This window comes from Nicotiana tomentosiformis, chromosome 4 (genome assembly GCF_000390325.3).
Source record: "Nicotiana tomentosiformis chromosome 4, ASM39032v3, whole genome shotgun sequence".
NCBI classification, from domain to species: Eukaryota; Viridiplantae; Streptophyta; class Magnoliopsida; order Solanales; family Solanaceae; genus Nicotiana; species Nicotiana tomentosiformis.
In genome coordinates this window covers 99,932,308-99,952,116 of record NC_090815.1, presented here as the reverse complement: position 1 = coordinate 99,952,116, position 19,809 = coordinate 99,932,308, and the positions used below count along the sequence as shown (strand labels likewise).

Below are 19,809 nucleotides of genomic sequence, written 5' to 3'. Positions count from 1 at the left end.
CGTTCCATTTTATGTAATTATATTTTTTTTTAGTCTGTTTAAAAAAAATATTCCCTTTCTAAATATAAAAATAAGTCAACTAGAGAAATCTTTAGAGTCATACAAATATTATAATAGTGGCGGACTCAGGATTTTGTGCAATCGGGTTCAATCTTAGAAGTATATAAATTTAGTGGTAAAATAATAGTTATCAAGTGAGTTTAAATTAAATACTTATGCAAAATTTACACAGCTTTAATCCTAATTTATATATATACACAATATTATTATTTTGTGAAGCGAGTTTAGTTGAATCCGCTAACCACCACTTGGGTCCGCCACTGATTATAACATATTTAAATTATTTTATTTCTTTCTTTAACTTCATATCCAATCAAGACCTGCATTTTGCATTAAAAAGATGGCCTCTCACTGAATGATTCTATTGATTATGTAACGTAGGTAGAATCCTTGGTTCAGATTGAAAAGTGTAGATGGAAACTACCACCAAAAAAAGGGAAAATATGGGGAGTGGGCACAAGCAGGACCACGTGCTGTACCCCCTTAATATTTAAGAACCCCCCCCTTCCCCCCCCCCCCGCGAAACCAATCCTAACCAAATTAATCAACCTATAAACTAATTCCAGATTTCTCAAACTATCTTCACTTCCCTCCCTCTCTCTCACTATTTATTACAAAAAAAAAAAACAGTATTCAGATTTGGATTTTGGACTATCACACACTATGCTCATTTGCTAATTTTCACCTACAATTCTTGGTACCATTTATGCTTCATACAACCCCCCCTATCTAATTCAAGAATTCCCTCACTTCCATTTCTTTTCTCTAAAGATTGCAGCTTTTTGCCATTTACCCGAAAAGGTGAAATTTTTCTCAAACTCTGGTAAAATTTAAATGCCAATTTAGTATATTTCTACCTTTTGGGTGTATATTACTTCTTTTCTTGATGTGGGGTTCTAGTTTTAGGCTCCATCATACTGAAACAGAGTCTGAATTTACTGCAAACTGTGAAAGGTGCTATTTTTCTTCATTTTATTTGTTTTTTTGGTGAATATTAGTTGTTTTGGTTAATTTCTAATGTGTAACTGGACTTTATTGGATAGGCAATTGGCTCATTCTGTTCTCAATTCTTGAGTTTTTTCTTTTCTTTTGGTTTTCTTTAATGCCAACTGTGATAATGCATCTCAGTGAAATCTGCTGAATTTTAAAGTTGTAATTTGTATCTATTCAACTGTATATGCTTGCTATCTTGGGGTGGGGGTGGGGGGTTTGCTTTACTTTTATTTTCTTTTGGTTCTACTTTTGGAAGTATTTTGATCTTTTATTTTCTTTTAATTTTGGCTAACATACATTGGAACTATGAGATAAATAAGTTTATCTTTTGATCCTACGTAAAGTTGCTTTCTTGGAATTTTTGTTATGATCACCATTTGGTTGTGTTTGAAATTGAATTAATAGCTTTTGTCAATTCCGAAATTGGATTATGCCATAGGAGATCAAGAAGTACTCTATTAGTTAGTGCTTTGTCTCTCAGCTGTTTTTTGGTTAATTGAGTTGTGTTTGATGATTACAAGTAATCAAATACAGTTTCTTTTGGTTTCAGATAGTGCAATATGTCAGAATCTCAAAGGAGGCCAGCAGTGATAGGCATAAAAAATGGCGATGGATATATTAATGGTGCGCTTCCACTGAGGTCTCCAATTGCTAGATCGGAAGTTGCTGAGTTCTGTAATGCCCTTGGCGGGAAGCAGCATATTCATAGTATCTTAATTGCAAACAATGGAATGGCTGCGGTCAAATTTATACGTAGTATTAGGACGTGGGCTTATGAGACATTTGGCACAGAGAAGGCAATATTGTTGGTGGCAATGGCTACACCTGAGGACATGCGAATAAATGCGGAGCACATTAGAATAGCTGATCAGTTTGTAGAAGTTCCTGGTGGGACAAATAACAACAATTATGCCAATGTGCAGCTCATTGTTGAGGTTTGTAAATATCTTTCCTTTTTTCTTAAGAATTTAGCACCTCAAAGCCTGATATACAAGCTGAATTATCCATCTAATATGTAAAAGTTGCATTAAAAGTAACCTTTAAGCTGACCTTTCATCAGAAGCCAAATGACATGTTTTTCTGTGCATGTTAGTGTATCTGTCCGCAGTCTTAAAAACCTGCATGTAAGGGGAACAGGGACTTTATGCCAAAACGATGCAAATAGTGAAGAGAGTATGATTTTTTTTAACACATTTGGAGCTGAACAAATTTTGGATGCCTCCCATGACGTAACGAGTTTGAAAACTGCTGATACAGTGTTTACTTTCTTTTGTTTAGATGGCGGAGATAACTCATGTTGATGCAGTTTGGCCTGGTTGGGGTCATGCATCTGAAAACCCTGAACTACCTGATGCATTGTGTGCAAAGGGGATCGTATTCCTTGGCCCACCTGCTACATCAATGGCAGCACTTGGGGACAAAGTAGGCTCATCATTGATTGCTCAAGCTGCACAAGTACCAACTCTCCCATGGAGTGGCTCCCACGTAAGTCTTTATGTTGGGATTTTGCTCCACTTGTTTCATAGTGTCAGTATGTTTTTAATGGACAATACTTAATCTCCAGGTCAAAATTCCTCCAGAGAGCTGCTTGGTCTCTATACCAGATGAAATATATTCCAAAGCATGTGTTTATACAACGGAAGAAGCAATTGCTAGTTGTCAAGATGTAGGTTACCCGGCGATGATTAAAGCATCGTGGGGAGGTGGTGGTAAAGGCATAAGAAAGGTCTGTCCCTTAACAGACATTATTGCAAGTAGTCTAGCTGCTTATTATTTGATGTTACATTGGCTTATCTGACCAATATTTAATCTGATATATTCTTTCATCAGCATTTCCTTCCTGAATGAAAATGTTAGAAGGTATTCACTGTACCTAATTATCGGGTATTTAGCTATTTCTTGCTCGCTCCAGGTTCACAATGATGAAGAAGTTAGAGCACTGTTCAAGCAAGTTCAGGGTGAAGTACCTGGCTCCCCCATATTTATAATGAAAGTTGCTTCCCAGGTTAGACCACTTCCATCTTGTCCAACGTTAATGCACTGACTTAGCCTCAGAGAGAACCTTTCTGAATAATGGAAGTCCTCTATTTATTATCAATTTTCTTTTGTTAACTAGAGTCGACATCTAGAAGTCCAGTTGCTTTGTGATCAATATGGCAATGTTGCAGCCTTGCACAGCCGTGATTGCAGTGTTCAAAGGCGTCACCAAAAGGTTAGTTTATATTTAACTTTTGGCTATTTGTTTAGCAATTCATGATCAAGAAAAAGTTACTCATCTTAATTTGCAAATGTGAGACAGAGGAATCTGCATGAAGCAGCCAAGGGTAAACGTATATTGATTGTTGTCACTAACATGCTCAATATCTTGAAATTTAGATTATTGAAGAGGGGCCAATAACAATTGCTTCTCCAGAGACGGTGAAAAAACTTGAGCAGGCTGCTAGAAGACTGGCCAAATCCGTCAATTATGTTGGAGCTGCCACTGTTGAGTACCTTTATAGTATGGATACGGGGGAGTACTATTTCTTAGAACTCAACCCACGGTTACAGGTTGGTTACATTTGCAGTCTGCATCATGCAGACCCATGCCAAATTTTGTTATTCACCAAGTATAGGCGATCCAAAATAGTTTTGTTTTGTCATTATAGATAGTTATTGTTTCATTGTATTTAAAGGCCAATGCATCAACGGTTAAAAATACATGAAGTAATTTGATGTTGATTGCCACTGTAAAAGCTTTTTTATTTTATTTTTTATTTAAATAGAATTCATTTTCATTTTGTTCTTGAAATTTGTCAAGAAATATTCTTATATTTTCCACATCTATTAGGTGGAACACCCCGTAACTGAATGGATTGCAGAAATGAATCTGCCAGCAGCCCAAGTTGCTGTCGGAATGGGGATCCCATTGTGGCAAATTCCAGGTTTACTCTCTTCCTTATCACTTTCCTTCGCTTAATATGTTTTGGTTCCTACGCCTCCATTATTAAGTGCTCATTTGTGATTATATTAGAAATAAGACGATTCTACGGGATGGAACATGGTGGAGGATATGACGCTTGGAGAAAAACATCAATTGTTGCCACACCGTTTGATTTCGACAAGGCTGAATCAACAAGGCCAAAAGGTCATTGTGTGGCTGTTCGTGTTACAAGTGAGGATCCTGATGATGGTTTTAAGCCTACCAGTGGTAAAGTACAGGTCGGGATTAATAACTACTAATAAAATTCACTTTCGTTGCATAATCTCATGATTTTAGGATGAATCCATGTTAATCTAATGACATCCTGTAGGAGCTGAGTTTTAAAAGCAAGCCGAATGTGTGGGCCTACTTCTCTGTAAAGGTATGTGCTTGTAAAGTAAATGGAAACAGAACATTGGAATCCTTGGATTATTGCTGAGCTTCAAGATATTTGCTTGCAGTCTGGTGGAGGCATTCATGAGTTTTCAGATTCTCAGTTTGGTACGTTGAATTTCAATTATGCAGTTGTTTTCTCTTTTCTAGGGGGTGGGGGTTAATAAGTTTGTTTCCTCTTTTCTTTTTGGCAGTCTTGAGTTTGTAGTTCAACAAGAAACATAATTTGTTTTCTTTATTCAGTTTTTTCAAATCAAAATACTTACTAAGACCTACAACATGCAGCGTCAATTAGGCATATCCTCTTTTCCCACTTTGGCTCCTGGATGGTTATGCTTAATGACTCAAGCTTTTAAAAGAAAGCCTTTTGCTTCCTTCTATCTAAAAGAAGAAATTTGCTTATATTATACAACTCTTTTAAGTGAATATTCTGTTATGTGATATGGAAGGATTGGTCGTAATTATGTTAAGAGTTCTGTTAAAATTGAATGGAAAAGTTCCTTTTGCACTTGTTGCTTTGTGATGCAGTTTTCTCCACATCGTCATATAACATTTAAAGCAAGTAAGTTTAAGCAACTTTAACCTAAATTAGTTAACAAATACATTGTGAAGAATTTGTATCAGCAGAGTGTGCACAAATCAGTATCATTTGTAGTTTGTTGTACTAATTATAAAAAAGTAAGAAAATTAAATTGCTCATGTCGAACAAGTTGTTACAGTAGAGTACTGATGTATAACATCAGTTAAACTGGTATCTTTATAGGTGGCTACAAAAGTGCAAATTAAAGATGTAAGACTTTTTGATAAATCTGAATCCTTAATATTCACTTTGTGGCCACCTACAGAATTTTGAAATAAATTGCTGCTATTCATGTTTTTTTTGCGTGTATATGTCAATATTCGTTTAGGAGATCCTGACAGAAGGTTATGGTGATAGATTAATCTTTTCTTTTTTTGAACAGGAGATTTAATCTTGTCCGTTCTTTTGTTTCCTATTTTCCCAAGTGAACTCCTGTTCTGGCGTTTCATGATAATATACCATCTTATCACACCCATGGCTGGAAACTGTTATAATCTCTCATGAAGATCTTTTCCATGCATCTTCTAGGTGTCAAGCCTTGACCTTTTGAAACTTATGGGCTTTTAAATCTTCCCGCAGGACATATTTTTGCATTTGGAGAATCCAGAGCCCTAGCCATTGCAAACATGGTCCTCGGACTGAAGGAAATTCAGATACGCGGAGAAATTCGCACAAATGTTGATTACACAATTGATCTATTACATGTAGGTGTCTCAGATACACAACTCTAAGCCTGAGTCCTCAGTTTTATTTCTCTTTTATAAAGTTGGACATTACTGCAGGCTTCCGATTATAGAGAGAACAAAATACACACAGGCTGGTTGGATAGTAGAATCGCTATGAGGGTTAGAGCAGAAAGACCTCCTTGGTATCTTTCTGTGGTTGGAGGAGCTCTTTATGTAAGTATACAATTTTTGTTGTAGGTCCTTAAAATTTTAATCTTGGACAATTTTATTGCAAACCTAAATGATAAAAAATACTATGTTGCAAATTTAGTGGTTAATATCTTCCTTTTCCTGTTAATTTGCCCGACTCAGAAAGCATCTGCAAGTGGTGCAGCATTGGTTTCTGAATATGTTGGTTATCTTGAAAAAGGACAAATCCCGCCCAAGGTATCAGACGCAGAATGCTTGTCTCTCTCTGAACTACCCGTTTTGTCTATTTCAACTTCAAAATAACCAGTCATCCTTCTGTGTGCAGCATATATCTCTTGTGAACTCTCAAGTCTCACTTAATATTGAAGGGAGCAAGTACACTGTAAGTAATGTGTTTTACTCACTTCATGGTACACAGCTGTTTCCTCTGGGCCTTGGTTGGTGTTGGTAGATAAATATAGATGTTGGAAAATTTGGAATTATCCTCCTATCTCAAGAAGCAAGATTAAGAAATTAATTGCGTATCTTCCTTTTTCATTCTGGCCAAGCTGGATGTTCTGCAACTAACTGGTTTTGGTGGTTGTGTCTCCTAGATTAATATGGTGAAGGGAGGGCCAGGAAGCTATAGGTTGAGGATGAACGACTCAGAGATTGAAGCAGAAATACATACTCTACGTGATGGAGGACTACTGATGCAGGCAATTATAAATCACTCTGCAACTTGTTACAATGCCATTTTCTAACAAATTACACCATTGTTTGTAATAGCCTTATTATTCTATGTTGTATATTACCTTGTAGAAACAATATTGACAAAACAACTACATTGGTTTCCTTTCACATTTGAAATAGTATTATTTACATTCTAAGTTCACTTGATCACTGCAGCTGAACGGAAATAGTCATGTTATATATGCTGAGGAGGAAGCAGCTGGAACTCGTCTTCTCATTGATGGAAGGACTTGCTTGCTGCAGGTGCCAATAGATTTTCAGTTCCCAGTATGTCTTTGCTTTTTAAGAACTTACACCTTCTTATCACATAATGTTCCTTGCTTTCAGAATGATCATGATCCATCCAAGCTAGTGGCAGAGACACCGTGCAAACTTTTGAGATATTTGATATCTGATGGCAGTCATGTTGATGCTGATACACCTTATGCAGAGGTTGAGGTTATGAAGATGTGCATGCCCCTTCTTTCACCTGCTTCAGGAGTTATCCATTTTAAGATGTCTGATGGTCAAGCAATGCAGGTAACCATATTGTCATATGACCATAGTTTTTATGTCCTTTACAGATTCTTAAAACAAATGTAACTTTTATTTGTAGGCTGGTGAGCTCATAGCATCTCTTGATTTAGATGACCCTTCAGCTGTTAGAAAAGCAGAGCCTTTTCTTGGAAGTTTTCCGCTTCTGGGACCTCCAACTGCTATATCCGGAAAAGTTCATCAGAGGTGTGCTGCAAGTCAGAATGCAGCAAGGATGATTCTTGCTGGATATGAGCATAATGTCGATGAAGTAAGTAATCTCATATGATTACATGATGTTGGTGCAGAAAACAACTAACATGCTTTCAGCTAAGTAGACATAAAGAAATCATTTTTCTCCAAGTGATGAAACGAAACTCTTTTTCTGTCCAGGTGATTCAAAACCTGCTAAGTTGCCTGGATAGTCCTGAGCTTCCCTTCCTGCAGTGGCAAGAGTGCTTAGCAGTGCTGGCAACACGACTTCCTAAGGACCTGAGGAATGAGGTAAAGGACTATACCCTTGATGTTTCTTCCATTGGGGAAAAATTGTAGTTTTTTCTAGCTCATAATTTTGCCATGTACTCTCCTTTCAGTTGGAAGCAAAATATAAGGAGTATGAGGGCTTGCAAAATGTTGAATTTCCAGCCAGAATTCTGAGAGGCGTTCTTGAAGTGAGTCTTTTATCATTTTCCTCTTTCTTTGACATAATACCTTGTTCTTCTTTATTTATCTTGATACTATTATTCATTTATTTGTGTTTTATCTCTGTCTTGGTACAGGCACACTTAAGGTCGTGCTCTGATAAAGAAAGGGGAGCTCAAGAAAGATTAGTTGAACCTTTATTGAGTGTTGTCAAGTCCTACGAGGGTGGAAGAGAGAGTCATGCCCGTGGAATTGTCCACTCCCTTTTTGAAGAGTATCTATCTGTTGAAGAATTGTTCAGTGACAACATCCAGGTCGGTTGCCTATTTGTTATAATCATCCCCATGTGTTTAAGTTTGACAAGCTTCTGACTTGGATGGATGTAGACTAAACAAAGTTCTTAAAAATGTATGTCCTAATTTATGATATCATAAGAGGAAACAACGATGATTCATAATGTAGCAAGTTAATTAAATACTAGAAATATTAAAGAAGTTTTACAACAGACACAATGCCCTAACCTCTTATCACTTAAAATTCCTTGAAGGTTTTTTCCATTTCTTTAATTGAATTTTGTTGTTATCAAGTCTAAGTAGAGTATTCTATGCCATAGACCTATAGTTACAGAGTTTTTCCAGATATGAGGGCATTTAATATCTGAGGTGATAAGCGATAACCGCTAACAAGTTTGTTTGATTTGTAGCTGTCCTCTTTTTGGTAAATTATCCCAGTAGAAGCCCTTGAGCACATTTAGAAGATAAAAAAAGGCAACTTATGTTTGCATTTCCAGTTTTCTCTAGTAACCACCTTCCTGAAATGTGGCCTGTTTGTTAACTGACTTTTTTGCCTAATGAATGATGTTCAGATCATCTCTGCATTCTCTCTCAGTTAACGATTCAAACTTGCCACTGTTATTACTCAAAGAAATCAGATAAAATATACAATCACAAAATAGGGAGGGATTCAGATGACCTCATAAATCTGATGTTGTTTGATTCTTCATTGAAATTGAGTTCAGTTCTCTTCCCTTCCTTTTTCAGGCTGATGTAATTGAACGCCTCCGACTTCAATACAAGAAAGATCTCCTGAAGGTTGTTGACATTGTGCTTTCTCACCAGGTATTTGCAGACTATTCATATTTGTTTTTGTTTTGTTTATTAGTGCAAAAGCAAACTATTAATATGACAGGAGTTCCTTTTTCCGGTCTGATTTATGCTGGAAGGTATCATGTATTAATAATGTGTTATTTTCCAGGGTGTTAGGCGTAAAAATAAGCTTATACTTAGTCTGATGGAGCAGTTGGTATATCCAAATCCAGCAGCATACAGGGATAAACTTATCCGTTTTTCAGCACTCAACCATACGAATTATTCTGAGGTTGGTCCTTTAGCTAATTTCTTGAGTTAGATATATTCACACATTAGACAAATAGCATGTGCATTGTATTTGGCACCTATAAATATATCTGTCCTGTATTTATCAAGTTATCAATAAATCTCTTCTTTCCTCTTCTTTGAGGCCACGTTTCTGTCATTTGTATTCTTAACCTGGCAATAGTCATTTATCAAGCTCACTGCCTGGAAGTTCTTCAAGATCAGCATTAGTAACATTTTCTTTGCTGATCTACTCCTTGATTTCTCTTGTCGTGTGGACCTTGTAGACTTGGTACACATTTTCTTGATCACTTCATAATGTTGGTATCAATCAAAGATGGTTCTTATGCCTGCTTGACTATCTAGCCCGACCACCATCCTCAATTGCATTTATTTACTGACCCTTGATAAAGGAAAGTGGAAAACGAAAAGATTAAAAGGGAAAGGTCCTCCCTCTGTTTCCACTTTCAGGCACGACTAATACGACTTCTTATGGTCATTTTTTTAGTGACTATTTAAGAACATTGTCTGATTCTTAATATTTACTGTATTATCAAGTACCTAGAACTCCTTAAGAGTGATTCCTACGCCTAAATTATTCTCTGCAGTTGGCACTGAAGGCAAGTCAACTTCTAGAGCAAACTAAACTGAGTGAACTACGTTCAAGCATTGCGAGAAGTCTTTCTGAGTTAGAGATGTTCACTGAAGAAGGTGACAATATGGATACACCTAAGCGGAAAAGTGCCATCAACGAAAGAATGGAAGTTCTAGTAAGTGCTCCGTTAGCTGTCGAAGATGCACTTGTAGGTCTTTTTGATCACAGTGATCACACCCTTCAGAGGAGGGTTGTGGAGACTTATGTTCGAAGACTATATCAGGTACTGTATTTCTGCTTTTTAAGGTTTTACTTGTCTTGCTTTACCTATTTTTGTCAGATAGATATGATTTTAATTCTAACTTTTGATAACTATTCCAGCCCTACCTTGTTAAGGAGAGTGTGAGGATGCAGTGGCACAGATTTGGACTAATAGTTACATGGGAGTTCTTAGAAGAACATGTGGAGAGAAAGAATGGGCCTGAAGACAATAAGATGGATAAACCATTAGTTGAAAAACGCAGCGAAAGAAAATGGGGAGCCATGGTAATAATCAAATCTCTCCAACTCTTGCCATCAGTATTAACTGCTGCATTGAGGGAAACAGCACACAACTTGCACAAAGAGATGTCAAATGGATCCGTTCAACCAACCAATCATGGCAACATGCTGCATATTGCATTGGTGGGCATCAACAATCAAATGAGTTTGCTTCAGGATAGGTATCACAAGTGTCCTTTGAATCCACTCTAAACTGCTACTTTGGATGTTATGTAGATGTAGGTAAATCGTAGACTACAGAAACATCTGTTTAAATCTGCTGTTAAACTTGAGATAGGGTTGCAATAATTTCAGCATCCTTACTTAGCAGATGATCAAACTAAATGAATGCAGCACTTCTCCTTAATCTTGGATTAGCTGCATTAGTAAATAGAAAAAATAAGTATTGGCCTTAACCTGGATGATATAAGAGAGAACCAAGTTTCTCACAGTAATTTCATACATCTTCATATGTGGCATGCTAAATCTCTTGCTTGTGCATCTGATCTACTGATCTGCTGGAAACAGGAGTAACATGTATTTATTCTCTTGCTTATCATTGGTATACACTACTGCAGTGGCGATGAAGATCAGGCTCAAGAAAGGATCAACAAGTTAGCTAAAATATTAAGAGAGAAAGATGTGAGCACCAGCCTTAAAAGTGCAGGTGTTGGGGTTATCAGCTGCATCATACAGAGAGATGAAGGGCGAGGTCCAATGAGGCACTCCTTTCACTGGTCACTTGTGAAGCTGTATTATGAGGAGGAGCCTCTGTTGCGTCATCTGGAGCCTCCGCTATCCATTTACCTTGAATTGGTCTATATTCTGCAACTCTTTTTCATGCTTCTTGTACCCTTTTATTATTATCCTTTTGGTTCTAAGACCTAATTTACGTTCATAATCTCCCAACAATACAGGACAAGCTTAAGGGCTATGATAACATAAAGTACACTCCATCCCGGGACCGTCAATGGCATCTTTATTCTGTTGTAGACAAGCCACCTCCAATCCAGAGGATGTTTCTCAGAACACTTGTAAGACAACCCACATCAGATGAAGGTCTACTAGCATATCAAGGATTGGATCGGGGAACCGCTCCATCTCCTTTGGCTTTGTCTTTTACTTCAAGGAGCATCTTGAGGTCCTTAACATCTGCCCTGGAGGAGCTTGAACTTAATCTCCATAGTACAACATTAAAATCTGACCATGCTCATATGTACTTGTACATTTTGCGTGAGCAACAGATAGATGATCTATTTCCCTATCATAAGTAAGATATTTTAAGGAGTTCTGCTTGCTATTTAGGTAAAAAAATTGGCATGCTAAGCTCATTGTTTTTTCCCCCATAAATCCACTACAGGAGGGCAGACCTAAACATTGAGCACGAAGAAGGTGCTGTTCATAAAATCTTGAAAGAGTTGGCTTGTGAAATTAATGCATCTGTTGGTGTTAGGATGCATAGGTTAGGTGTATGTGAGTGGGAAGTGAAACTCTGGATATCATCTGCAGGAGAAGCCAATGGTGCTTGGAGGGTTGTGGTTGCAAATGTGACAGGGCACACCTGCATTGTGCATGTAAGTGTCATTTAGTAACTAATTTGGAATTTATCTGATAACTATCTGCTTGTGGTGTTTATGCACAACTTGAAAAAACATCAGTCCATAGTTTGGGCTTGGATTGGAAACGATTACTTTCTTTTATTGGCTGATCTTTCCATATGCTTTCCAGGAGTATTTTAGCTCTATCAGGGATTTTTATGCCAGTAGAAAATATAAAGAACTTCTAGTACTCTATATTTTAATCTCATTTTGGCCTTGTATGAATTTAAATGAAAAAACAGTCAGTGAGCATTCATATAGCCGCCCCCTAACTTGTTTAAAACTGAGGTTTAATTGTTGTATATTCTTTTGGTATAGGGATTAAAGTTCCTATGACTATGATGGAAACTGTGTACATTCTGTATTAGTGCCAAGGGACTCACATATCTTGTTCCGTTCTATTGGGTTAAACCATGGTCTTAACCTATAATTTTTATATGATGAAAGTGTCATGACTTTTATTCTCTCTCCATGTATTGTGTGTCCGCGAAACACTTTGATTTAAGATTGACATCATAGTATTGGTAATTCAACTCTCAGATCTATCGGGAAGTTGAGAATGTGTCTGAACAAAGAGCGGTCTATCATTCAACCTCCGGGGATGGTCCTTTACATGGTGTACCTGTTACTGCACCTTATCCATCATTGGGGGTGCTTGACCAGAAACGGCTTTTGGCCCGGAAGAGTAACACCACTTACTGCTACGATTTCCCACTGGTAAACATCAAACTAAAGTAGTCATTTATATTGGGTATTATCATCTGGATTAGTATCAACCTTTTGTAAACATCCCTTGTGCAGGCCTTTGAAGCCGTGTTGGAGAAGTCTTGGGCCACTGAGGCTCCACTAATAGAGTGGCCTAAGGGTAAGATCCTCTTGAAAGCCACAGAGTTAGCTTTTCCTGACCAAAAAGCTAGTTGGGGTACTCCTCTTGTCCCTGTGGAGCGTCAGCCTGGCCACAATGACGTCGGTATGGTGGCATGGGTTATAGAAATGTCTACTCCTGAGTTCCCAACAGGAAGGAAAATAATTATTGTAGCAAATGACGTGACTTTCAGAAATGGATCTTTTGGTCCGAGAGAGGATGCGTTTTTCCAAGCTGTGACTGATGTTGCTTGCACCCAGAAGTTGCCACTTATTTATTTGGCAGCAAATTCAGGGGCTCGTATTGGTGCTGCAGAGGAGGTCAAATCTTGCTTTAAAGTTGGGTGGTCAGATGAGTTGAGCCCTGAGCGGGGTTTTCAGTATGTTTACTTGACTCCTGAAGATCATGAACGAATGAAATCTTCTGTCATTGCTCATGAACTGAAGTTGTCAGATGGAGAGATCCGATGGGTTATAGATACTATAATAGGAAAAGAGGATGGCCTCGGAGTTGAGAACTTAAGTGGTAGTGGAGCCATTGCCAGTGCATATTCGCGGGCATACCATGAAACATTTACCTTGACATACGTAACTGGCAGAACTGTGGGCATAGGTGCTTATCTTGCTCGTCTTGGCATGCGGTGTATACAGAGGCTCGATCAGCCTATAATTCTGACTGGTTATTCTGCACTTAACAAACTTTTGGGTCGAGAAGTCTACAGCTCGCACATGCAACTTGGTGGACCTAAAATCATGGCAACTAATGGTGTTGTTCATCTGACTGTCTCAGATGACCTTGAGGGGGTGTCTGCGATCTTGAAGTGGTTGAGCTTTGTTCCCCCATACTCTGGTGGTCCACTTCCTATTTTGACTCCCTTGGATCCTCCAGAGAGACCTATTGAGTATTTCCCTGAGACGACATGCGATCCAAGAGCAGCTATCTCTGGCTTTACAGATCCAAGTGGAAAGTGGTTAGGTGGCGTTTTCGACAGGGATAGCTTCGTTGAGACACTGGAAGGCTGGGCAAGAACCGTTGTAACAGGACGGGCAAAACTTGGAGGAATCCCTGTAGGAATAGTTGCTGTTGAGACCCAAACTATGATGCAAGTAATCCCTGCCGACCCTGGACAGCTTGATTCTCATGAAAGGGTTGTCCCTCAAGCAGGGCAAGTATGGTTTCCTGACTCCGCAACGAAGACAGCTCAAGCACTGATGGATTTCAATAGGGAGGAGCTACCTCTTTTCATTCTTGCCAACTGGAGGGGATTTTCAGGTGGACAAAGGGACCTTTTTGAAGGTATCCTCCAGGCTGGATCAACCATTGTTGAGAACCTTAGAACATACAAACAGCCTGTTTTCGTCTACATTCCTATGATGGGTGAGCTCCGTGGTGGGGCATGGGTGGTTGTGGATAGTAAGATCAATTCAGACCATATTGAAATGTATGCTGAACGAACAGCTAGAGGAAATGTCCTTGAGCCTGAAGGTATGATTGAGATCAAATTCCGGGCAAAAGAATTGCTTGAGTGCATGGGTAGGCTTGATCAACAGCTTATCGATCTCAAGTCAAAGCTTCAGGAAGCCAAGACTGCTAGGGTATATGCTAATATTGAAACCATACAGCAGCAAATAAAAACACGTGAGAAGCAGCTTTTGCCAGTATACACTCAAATAGCAACCAAGTTTGCGGAACTGCACGATACTTCATTTAGAATGGCTGCAAAGGGGGTAGTCAGGGAAGTGGTAAATTGGGAAACTTCTCGTTCGTTCTTCTACAGGCGATTGTTCAGAAGGGTTGAGGAGGAGACACTGATCAAAACTGTGAGGGATGCTGCCGGTGACCAGCTTTCTCACAAATCTGCAATGGACATGGTGAAAAGGTGGTTTCTGGATTCAAAAGAAGGCAGAGAAGATGCTTGGGCAGATGACGACGCTTTCTTCTCATGGAAGAACGACCCTAATAACTACGAGGAAAGCCTACAACAGTTGCGAGTACAAAAGGTGTTACTTCAACTATCCAAGATTGGTGATTCAACATTGGATTTACATGCTCTACCACAGGGTCTTGCTGCTCTCCTACAAAAGGTTAGCTATCAGATTCCTACTTTGTCGCTGAGACTTCAATAAGCTGTCATCCTACCATTTTGTTATTATTTTTTTCAAGGTTTTTAAAGAAACTGACGTATTGGTCTCAAATGCAGGTTGAGCCAGCAAACAGAGAGCAGTTGATCAATGATCTGAGAAAGGTGCTTAATTAATCAACCAGTGTGTAGCTCGACGCCACTTGTTCCTGCTCTTTGGACCATATGTGCTGAACCTGAAATCTGCTAAGGCAGCCAGCACTCGACCTGTACTGCGAAGTGACGGTTCTCTAATGAATAAATATGCTTTCAACGAAGCGCTGGAGATGCTTTGCAGGTCATTGGTTCAACTTTGTGTAGTAGAATGTAGATATTAGAATCCTCAAGAGTGATGTAGATTACAGCATTCAATTGTTTGAGCTAAAAGATGTACGGCTTAGCAGGTTCCTTATTGAAATTCCTGCAGGCCTGATTATCATATAATGTATATCTTTATTGCTCCCTTTGTATAAGAATCAGTTAGCAGAATGCCCAAATAAAATATGAGGCTCCTGTAATTCATTCTTGAATGTAGTTAGCAATTGACCTCGTGAGCAATTCTTTGTCCTGTTAATTAGTAGTATTACATAAATTGGGACGAGAGAATTAATGTATTAAGTTTCATTTAGCTCTAATGTTTTGGTTTGGTAAACAATACTTCATTCACCTTTTGAACGAGACAAATAAACTCCCCTGAAGTTAAAGTCAGCAACCAAAAAGAGCTAATTATTGACAAAATGTTCAAAAAGTCAACACACAATTTCATGGGTTATAAATAAAAAAGTTGCACCTATAGAATATAAATAAGACCTAGTAGTGAGTTTTTGTTGATTCTCCTCGTTTATTTGTGAGTTAATACCTTAAAATCTCCCTAAACTATCATGTTTTTGTCAGTTTTCTATTTAAACTATTCACCCTGAATTATATTGATCTTCATATTAAAACCCTCTCATTGCATTCTTAAAGGTGCGTCTAGTACACGCTCCTAATTATCTAAAAAATGTGTCATGTAGCACTACACGTGGCTATTTAAATCAGTCTAAAACCCGCAAAACTTTTACTTTTTTATCAGATACCTACTTAAACTATCTGGTATTCCCAAAACCCCCCTGAACTATATTTCTCTATATATTAAAATCCCACGTTGGACTTTTAAAGGTGCGTCTGTCTAACTATATTAACTTATAGTTTGTACAAAGTTTTTTTATATAGTTTACTCATGATGTATTACTCTCGAATGATTAATTAATTCTAGGAGTTTTGGCCAAAATAATATTTAACATACCATGTTAATTAATATTAGGTATAATTATTATTGTGATTTATACTAGACTCCAATTGAATAAGTTCTTATTTATATTCACTTTGTAGCGCAGTAAAAATATATAAAGGCATATAGTGTTGCATTTTTAAAAATCATCTTATATCACATAAAAAAAGATTACACAAAATAAAATTTCTCAAATAAAAAAACACAATTGGCCAGCAATTACATTCTCCAATTCCAGATTATATAAAGAAGGTTCAAGAGATCCATCTTCATTCTCTACAAGGTATTGAGTTTAATAAGAAGATTTAAATTAATATTCTATCAACAATATGTGTAAGACATGAAAGAAGACTAAAATAAGAAAAAGAATAAATTATTTTAGAGAAAACAAGAGGGGACAATTTTTTTAGAGGAAACCATATGGAGAACTAAAGGAAAAAGGTTAAAAATTGAAAAAAAAGGTGAAAAATAAAGAAGAACGATGAAAAAATAAGGAAGAATGGTGAAAAAATGAGGAAGAAATGTGGATATAACTGAAATAAGGAGAATATTTATTTGAAAAAATAAATTTGATAGGGGTTTGGCTAATTAGCCATTATTTTCTATCATGTGGGCTATTTTGATGACTTTTTTCAGCTGTCAGGCGCTCCAGGTCAGCAACGAGGAGGTTTTAATATGAAGGGCAATATAGTTTATGGGATTTTGGGGACACCGAATAGTTTAAGTAGGAAACTAACAAAAGCATGATAGTTTATGGGATTTTAGGGTATTAACCCTTTATTTGTTTATATCGTTATCTTGTTTAAGTTTTCATAATTCTTTGTATTAGTGCTAACACGTGCTAAATACCTTATTATACTCATTGTGTACCTGTATGTTTGTGTGTGAAACATCCAGATTTTTAGAAAATGGCCCTCTTTGTTTTATATGTAAAGTAAAAGGCAAAGATGACCATTTAAGTTAACAATTACTACTAGTTAAAGAAAAGTGACTTTTAGAAGACAAAAACAAAAAAATTAGATAATTTTGATAGCTAATTACCATAAGTTTGAGTGAAACTCTACTTGCTCGCTTTCGTTAATTTCCAAACAAAGCATTTGGATAGAAAGGAGGTAAAGGTAGAGAAATTAGGTAAAAGCTAAACGAATTTTGATTTCTTATTCTAATTCCGACAAATTCATAATTGTATATGCCAAAATTTGCCCTAAGGATATTTAGCGTAATATGGCATCAAGGAAAGAGTCGGTCGAGGTGAACTAGGATGCGGCAAAGCCATTGGCCGAGGTGTCAACCACGAGCCGTAGTCGAGATGCCGACGAGAGCCATAATCGAGATGTAGATAAGGGTAGAGGTCGAGGTTGAATATTGATGATAGGAGCTGTAACGGCTACTTTGTCAGGGTAGGATATTAAAATGAAATATTCTAGTAGATATTCTTTGCACTTGTACTACTAGGGTTTCTTAGAAAAATGTCTCATATATATAGAGAGAAGAGATAATGATAGGCGCATGTAAGATTCATTTGATAAGAACACTTTTCAGTAGAAGATTCTCTCCCACATATAAAAATACAAAGATTGCCTTTTGACAAAGGTTCTTGCTCATATTATTCCACATCTTCCCACCAGATCCGAAAATTATTCAAACAAATCTTGGATATTTCTGTCACTCATCATTGGCAGGAGAAATATTCGCTCAATCCATCCATTATTGGGTGAATCATTTTTCTTATTTACTTGAATGTCATTTATTGCTATTTCTTGTTAGTTACACCTCATTTATTGCTCATACTTTAAGAATACTTTGCACTTGTTGTCATCAATCATTTGCGGGATTTGTCCCCACCTTTCGCACGTTTTTAAGATTTACATCTAGAGTTATTATCCTTAACTAGATTTAACCCATCACTATATAAATTTAATAGTTTAACTGAAAGTTACACTTTTTGGTCAAACAATTTGGCGCCGTCTGTGGGGATCTTCTAGCTAAGTCTTTTAGTTTCTTCTAGATCTACAATCGACGTTGGTTACTAACGTAAAAAAAAAACCATTTTCTCTGTGCATGCATAGATCTAATATGGCAGGTAATAGAGAAGAAAGAACGAGAATAATGAGTGACCTCCCAACCAACCTCATGAACATCATCCACGAAAGCTCTGAAGCAGCGGATGAGGACACAACACCCAATGCCTTTCCTAGGCGAGGTCGATCACCCCCTCCCCACTGCAATATCACAAAATCTCTTGGTAAGACATCCTCCACACCCGTGGGAGAGGAGGCACCACCAGCAATAAAGAAGCTCCTTGAGGCCTAGCTATCTGATACACTGACCATCATCCTCCATAAGCTCGTTCAGGACGCGGCTGCAGTAAATGAGAGAACCTGTGCTACACCAACGGTGGACGAGCAACATGATCAACCTCCCCCTCCTCCCACGACAACAAGTATCACTCACAATGTTGTTAACAATGCAGGCGACGACGCTCTCACAACCATTCTGAAAAGGATGGAAGAAATGAAAAACGAGAACAAGGCACTTCATGACCAAATGAGAGAACACCAAGAAAGGGTCAATAAAATACCGGGCACTCCAAAGCTATTGGCGAAGAGAGATGCCGATCGGTTCGTCGAGCAGCCGTATAGTGATAGCACTGCCCCATATGCAATACCAAAGACCTTTAAAATGCCGCCTTATCTGAAAATATACGATGGCACAACTGACCCCGAGGATCATGTGACCCATTACGTCATCGCCGTGAAAGGCAATGACCTCTCCAAGCAACAAGTATCCTCCATTCTGCTAAAAAAATTTGGCGAAACCCTCACGGGAGGTGCATTAACCTGGTATTCGCAACTGCCTGCACGTTCTATCGAAACCTTTGAGGAAATGGCTGATAATTTCGTGACGACCCATGCCGGGGCCAAGAAGGCCGAGGCAAGAGTAAATGACATATTTGCTATCAAATAGTCTCCGGGAGAGGGGCTGAGGGACTTCCTCGTCCGTTTTAACAGAGTGAGAATGACCTTGCCCAATGTATCGGAAGGAATGGCGGTAGTTGCTTTTCAAAATGGGCTGAGCAGAAACGGTTCAAGGGCGATAAGAAAATTATTATGTCATCTTATGAAATATCCCCAAATGACTTGGGACAAAATACATAACGCGTATTGCGCCGAAGTGCGAGCAGACGATGACGAATTCAATGGGCCAACCCATCGACTGACCTCGGTACAAGCAGAGTCTAGAAAAGGTCGAAGAAATGATATCAGATGAGATCCCGTGGCCTCAAGACCAAACCGGGAACGACATCTCCCATATGTCAAAACTACCACTGTGTCCTCATCCCGCCATGAAGAAGGCCCATCCTGATCAAGAACAGGGACTACCGAAATGAGAGAGGTATTCCCCATTTACGATCCGCTCACAATTTCTGCGTGTCACCTACAGAGATTGCTTACGCCTTGGAGAAGCTCGGACCAAAGGTGAAGTGGCCACAAAAGATGAGATCAGACCCGAATACCAGAAAATCAGATGCCCTATGCGAGTTCCATCAAGAGCGAGGACACAAAATCGAAGATTGCATTGCCCTAAGACAGGAGGTCGTAAACATGTTACGACAGGGACACCTCAAAGAATTGCTTAGCGATCGGGGAAGGACCAACTTTGCCAGAGGACGTGAATAACATCAATGGCAGCCAAAAC

At 38.3% G+C, this 19,809-nt stretch overlaps 1 protein-coding gene across 4 annotated transcripts; it reads left to right on the top strand.

The window, feature by feature from the left end:
- The first annotated feature begins 629 nt into the window (after positions 1–629).
- Positions 630–15,398, top strand: LOC104089343 (acetyl-CoA carboxylase 1-like). Of its 4 annotated transcripts, none has more exons than XM_009594213.4 (32): positions 630–861; positions 1,604–1,988; positions 2,332–2,538; positions 2,618–2,779; positions 2,966–3,058; positions 3,170–3,265; positions 3,430–3,603; positions 3,884–3,977; positions 4,067–4,254; positions 4,347–4,397; positions 4,477–4,516; positions 5,568–5,692; positions 5,771–5,887; positions 6,026–6,100; positions 6,189–6,245; positions 6,457–6,561; positions 6,752–6,838; positions 6,923–7,114; positions 7,191–7,379; positions 7,502–7,612; positions 7,702–7,779; positions 7,888–8,064; positions 8,791–8,868; positions 9,005–9,127; positions 9,732–10,001; positions 10,100–10,440; positions 10,837–11,074; positions 11,176–11,528; positions 11,619–11,832; positions 12,397–12,573; positions 12,658–14,805; positions 14,922–15,398. In XM_009594213.4, exons 2-32 carry the CDS (start codon positions 1,614–1,616, stop codon positions 14,976–14,978), a joined length of 6,792 nt encoding a protein of 2,263 aa, XP_009592508.1. In that variant the 5' UTR covers positions 630–861; positions 1,604–1,613; the 3' UTR covers positions 14,979–15,398. The 4 variants fall into 4 exon arrangements, with proteins under 4 accessions (XP_009592508.1, XP_009592514.1, XP_009592519.1 ...); XM_009594219.4 differs by having other exon boundaries at positions 639–883; XM_009594224.4 differs by lacking the exon at positions 630–861 and adding an exon at positions 929–1,014.
- The last annotated feature ends 4,411 nt before the right edge of the window (positions 15,399–19,809 follow it).

Coding starts and splice junctions, on each gene's coding strand:
- LOC104089343 (XM_009594213.4), top strand. CDS start 1,614: ATGTCAGAATCTCAAAGGAGGCCAGCAGTGATAGGCATAAAAAATGGC. Junction 12,574..12,657: donor ACTGCTACGATTTCCCACTG/GTAAACATCAAA, acceptor TCCCTTGTGCAG/GCCTTTGAAGCCGTGTTGGA. Junction 14,806..14,921: donor TTGCTGCTCTCCTACAAAAG/GTTAGCTATCAG, acceptor TCTCAAATGCAG/GTTGAGCCAGCAAACAGAGA.